The following is a 5,653-nucleotide window of genomic DNA, read 5'->3' on the forward strand; positions in this document are numbered from 1 at the left end:
GTCTTGGAGCTGTTCCGCTGTTTCGGGGTCGGCGTCTGTTTGACGGTATGCCCAGGAATTCTTCCCAGCCGCAGGATTTGCCTTTGGGTTCAACGAGCGGAGGCCTGGGGCCAGTTTCCCTCGATTGATCGAGGGACGTTTAACATCACCAGGAAAGTATGTGTTGCTGTTGTCTTGCGTCTTGGTTGTAAGAGATGATGTTTCACCAAATGTCCGCTCAAGTGTCTCTTCCAACACATCCTTCCTGTCGTCCCTCATTCTCTTGCCTACCTCAATGAATACAGGTGCCCCGGTCGGCCATATTTTAAAACAGTCTGTGTGGACTTCAGGCTTCGAAGACTGATTGCCGCTGCCACGATACCCAGTTTGGGGTTCAAGTCCACCGATTCTCGTAGATCTCCGTAGCGGCATTAAAGAGAATTGATGAAAAATTTCATGCAAAAAGCTCTGTAGCACCTCTTCAGTGATCACATATTTATAGTACGATTCCGGGCGGTGCTTGTGCCCTAGAATTGGACCAAAGCTAAGTTTGGGACGTGCTGGGAGTGATCGTTTCCGAGGTTTGTTAGAATCGTAAATGTACTGATAAAAATGGAGCATCAGAAGTACACGGGTCAATGCGGACAGTTGTAGAAGACTTGCCATCAAATCAGCATAAAATGAGCAGATCCAGGAAACCCATCCTGATTCGGAGCGGAAGAAGGGCTTGTCTCAGACTGGCGCATTGTCCCCACCGATGAGAAAAATATTCCAATGACATAACAATAACATAAACCACAAAAAGGCACCCGGGCAATAGTAGAAGCACTATGCTATGTGTGTTCACGTCTCGGAGGAGAATTCGCCACGAGTGATTTTTGATCTGGCATCACCTTCCACTTTATTCCACTGCTCGAATTTGGGTGCTGAATTGAATTCAGAATTACATGACCAGAAAAACCTCAAAGAAATGGTGAAATACTTTTTGGAGGTTTGATAAGCTACACTCGGAAAAGACGGAAAGAGGCACCGGATTGAAAGTCTGCAGTAGTATGTGCTGTGTTTATTGATCGCTTGTTATTGTTATCACAGATTGATCGTACTTTATATGTACGCCTAGTATGACTTTGAATACCAACGAGAGAGTAGATGAGAGATCAGCCCCGTCAACCAGATCAGTGATAACTTGACCACCCAACCACCTAGCTCATGGGTCAACCGGGCTTGAGTCCAGCCTTGAAGTTCAACATAGTATTTTACAGTCGCGCCCGACATCGCCTTCCATGTCGGAAACACAGAAATGCTCTTTCAAACCCTAATCACATGACCACACTTATCCAGATATGGTAACTCCCGTACTTTGGATCATGTTTCGGGTTTGAAAGGTAAAATTCAGACGGAGGAGAGCTGTTATGTTATGTATTATTACTGATCCAAAAATAACTACGCCTGCCATATTGCCATCCCAACTCGAAGCGTCCCAGGCAAGAACCAACCCCTAAACCGTTGCAAAATGGCACGAAATCTGTATCCGTGGCAGCGTAAGATGATTTTACACATGATAAGCAGTAAGAAAGACCGACTACATCGCAAATGGGCGAACTGGCAATGCAGCGAGCGTTCCATGACTGACATAAGCAGGAAATGCGGTTGTTCGGCAGTCCCGATTCTTCCACGATCCCTCGCGGCCCATCACTCCTGTGATGCCGGACGCCCTTTGTGACCACCCTGCTGAAATACCCGGTAAGAAATCAACACTCAGCGTCAGTGTATGTATCCTTACATGTTACGGCTGATTTCGAAAAGACGGCAAGATTTGATACCCCAGCGGTAAACTAGATTCTGCAGCTCAAAGGGCATTTCCACCTTCACCTCTTGTGGCATTGGTACTCGGTCCCTGGTCAAGAAAAGACAGATGAATAGAACCATGGTTTACTCCCACGTGGGTATCCCTGTTAGGTCCAGCTCGAAAGGCATTCCCAACTTCGCCTCCTGTGGCATTGGTACTCGGTCCCTGGTCAAGAAAAGACACCTGAATAGTACCTTCATTGACTCCCAGCTGAAAACAGCTGTTGAATCCAGCTTGGGAGGCATTTCCCATTTCACCACCTGTCACATTGGCATCCGCCCCTTGGACACAAGAATGCATGTTCATTTCATGATCGATTGACGTGAGTTCATCAGCACGTTGTTTTGAGAATCTTTGTGCCACGATTGCGCGCCTAAAATCCTGTTCGCGTTGTTGAGAACTTTCCCGAGCTTCGCGGAGTAATGCAGCAGATTGGACGGCTATTGCATCATTGCCCGGAAAGATACGATCACAATTGGCAAGAAAAATTTCATATCTCTTTATCCCAGCCCCAAAGTTTTTAACCTTCACATCAATGTTTGCTGCCTCTAAGATCTCATCCATATGCAACGCAGTATTCGGCCATTCTGTTTCACAGATGAACCTATATTTGAGTGCAATATCCCAAAGCCATTTGGCTTGCTGGAAATCCCCAATGAAACGGCATGTATGAGCGTATATTGGAGCCACAACTCCGCAGAGTGCAAAATATTTACCATCGGAGTCTTGAAGAAACATTTCAGGAACCGAGGAAATAAACAACTTCAGGAGCTTGTTAAGTTCACGGGCGTGTTTCCATAGCCCTGTCCTTTGGAAACTTTCTTTTCCATAATGAAGATTTTGTCCACTTAGCAGAAAAGCAGTGGCTAAGCTCTCGCTAATGTCGTCTTCGGATGCTTTCGAAGAAATGAACGCACGGACCAGATCATGTACTGAACAGCTCTCAACACAAGTATTGTGTGAACTGCGACACAATTTGACAAATCCAGAGGCCTCGAGCTCCTCAATGGCGGTTCCAAGTCGTCCAATATCAGAACGCAATTTATTCAGCCAGCAAATAAGGGCAAATGATTATGTTTCAGCTAGACCTGCTGGAACGAAGGGTGTCTTGAGAGTGGAATCAAATGACCCATCAAATCCAGAATTCACGACAAGGATGAATGGGGTTGTTCCTGGACTCAGGAATACAACAAGATGAAGTAGCTTTATCGCATCTGGACTCCTTTGCCTCAGGCCGTTATATGACATTTCGAATACCGTCCACAGTGTTCGACCTTTGTCATAACTTCCCACGTACCGCTTCATAGGGGTTTTGAGTGCCTTATCAGAGAAACGCATTTGAAATTCTTTGTTGAAGTCTTCCATTCGGACAACGCCATAAGATAGAATACTTCCAGCCTGTTCGAGGGCAAGCGGCAACCCTCCCAGCTTGCGAGAAATAGACCGAGCTACCACTACTCCTGGAAAATGTTAAAAACCAACAACGTGGTGAATTGAATTTTCGTACATACCGGAACGTTCAGGTGTTGTGACTCCGGCGCATCTAAGCAATATTTTCGACCCGGTGAGGTCATCTACTCCCTCCAAGTGGATATCGGGGAGAGCTAAGCGCAGGTGCAGGTCGGACGCCGTGGTGACCAGCAAGATATGACCGTGCTCACAGACAGGTAAGTATTTTCTGATATCATACTCCTCAGGGTCATCAATGTCGTAAACTCCTGGTATACCATCGAAAACCATAACCCAAGAACAATTTATTCTTCTTTCTAGCCACTCTTTTACTTGTTCAACAGCTGATTTCTCGAGTCTATACCCTGGCAAGTGAGATGAGAGCACCTCAAATGATTGACGAATCATAGCAGAAGACGAGCTATCAATCCACAGCACGGACTGGTAGGACTGCCTGTTGGTGACGATATAATGGGCGGAGAGCTGTGTTTTTCCAGCCCCACTGAGACCCCAGATGACCAGACAATTTCTGCTCAAATCAGAGCCAAGGCATTGCTTCACCTGAGACAATTCCGCTTCTCTCCCCAGAAATTTTGTCAGGGTAGGAATTCTTGACTGAATCCCTTGGGAAAGAGGCTGTGGCCTGTTGCCTGGATTATTTAGCAAGAATTACTGAAACAAGTTGAAGCTCAAAATCTCTCACCAGAATCTGCTAAAGTTTCTCGAGCTGTTGGAGTATTTTCGGTTTGAACGATCGGAATCACCAAGACAAGCTCTTTAGCATAGGCCGCTGCCACCTGCTGCCGCATATCCTTGCCATTCCTTGTTCTTGTGTGAGTCAGCATAATCACAGATACCCCGAATAACAAGGCATGGAAAGTCATTCATAAGTCCTGCAGCTTCCATTTCCACACAAAGAACCCTCAGGTCTCGAGCCAGCTCTTCTCGCCGTCTGCCATCTTTCACTACCTGATTTGCGGATGCAATCAGTCCATAGTGTATCACTGGTTCTTGATAATCTCGTGGAATCCGCGTAACCAGTTTGGATCGATCACAATCGATACATGTATCGGATCCTTCGTGATTGTATTGTGGCTGATATAGACAGTCCGCTTGAGTGGGTCGTGTAAAATTTGCAGCTCTGCGTGGAGGCATTTTGGCTTGACTTTCTGAGATAAATTCAAGAACCCGACTATCTTCTGTAAAGTGGTGGGCTTGGAGTGTAGTGAGGGCAGTCAGAAGAACCTTGGGCGGCCGGTTCAGCATCCCTGTCCGCTCGAATTGACCACCGCTTAACGCTTTACCGAGATCGTATTGGATCACGCCTCCAGATGTGTCCGCTGGCTGGCTTACCACGATGTCGCCTAGTCGAATGTCTGCGCTGCTGCTTGGTACGCCTCCACCGATACCAACCAAAAGGCCAAATCGGATAGATTGGAAGCTAGAGAGCAACTGCATCGCTACCGTTGCAGCTGAAACAATACCATATGCGCCACCTGGTAGGCAGGCAATGACAATGTTGTGTTCCCCAATATTGCCAAAGATATAGTTGTTTTGATCGGTTGATGGGCTCGGCAGGCTCGGATGGATTGTGTCCAACATCAACTTCGCAGCCGCCATCTCCAGCGGCAGGGCGCATACCCACCCGACCGTGTAATGGTCATGAGATAGAGTAGTCCTAGCAGCCATGTTGGGCTATATAATGATAAATTCACGTGATACTGAAAGGCGGGTTTCTCATATGAGGGTCATCAACGTCTGTGATAGCCTCACCACGGAAACTCAGTCCTGGAATGAATGCCAAAGTTGGAAGCAGCGGGGTTGGGAAGTGAGGCTGAGGCATCATCATCTCACAGCCAATCATTCCCATACAGTGGAGATAGGCACAATTGACACGTAACTAAATTAAGAATCGCCATGTTTGCTCATTTTGCATCGAAGCTTCTGATTAGGGATGGCAAAATGACATTTCAAAATTTCGAAATTCCTGAAATTTGGCCTCATGAAATGAAATTTGAAATCGACCATGAAATATTTAAATAACGCTAGTCTAAAGTTGGTAAGAGGATTATCAGCTGACCAATCAGGACAAGTGGATGGTTCAAGCTGAGGCGGTGGGAAGCCAGGCTTGATCTTCGGTCATTGGCTTGGTAAGGTTCAAGTGAATGATGACTCATTAATGCCAAGAAATTTTGAAATGAAATTGAAATGCAAAAAATAAGTGAAATTTCAATATTTCGAAACAGGTTGGCCAATTTCGAAATTACAACATCCCTACTTCCAGCCTGGAAGATTGGGGTAAATGACTGTATATTTCATACTAGTATTTCAGGATTGTAGTATAACTACCCAGTCAGCTACAAAACGGATTAATTA

At 46.0% G+C, this 5,653-nt stretch overlaps 2 protein-coding genes across 2 annotated transcripts; both read right to left on the reverse strand.

Moving 5' to 3' along the window:
- Nucleotides 1-2,899: 2,899 nt before the first annotated feature.
- On the reverse strand, nt 2,900-3,568 carry N7506_005678 (uncharacterized protein; the record flags this gene model as incomplete). The annotated part of the gene is made up of 2 exons (XM_056954971.1): nt 2,900-3,288; nt 3,340-3,568. 2 exons carry the CDS (start codon nt 3,566-3,568, stop codon nt 2,900-2,902), a joined length of 618 nt encoding a protein of 205 aa, XP_056811948.1.
- A 486-nt stretch (nt 3,569-4,054) lies between these two features.
- N7506_005679 (uncharacterized protein) lies at nt 4,055-4,966 on the reverse strand (the record flags this gene model as incomplete). Its single annotated transcript, XM_056954972.1, has 1 exon — nt 4,055-4,966. One exon carries the CDS (start codon nt 4,964-4,966, stop codon nt 4,055-4,057), a length of 912 nt encoding a protein of 303 aa, XP_056811949.1.
- Nucleotides 4,967-5,653: the final 687 nt, after the last annotated feature.

Source organism: Penicillium brevicompactum (genome assembly GCF_028827555.1).
Source record: "Penicillium brevicompactum strain IBT 35665 chromosome Unknown utg000004l_segment0_segment0, whole genome shotgun sequence".
Taxonomy (NCBI): domain Eukaryota; kingdom Fungi; phylum Ascomycota; class Eurotiomycetes; order Eurotiales; family Aspergillaceae; genus Penicillium; species Penicillium brevicompactum.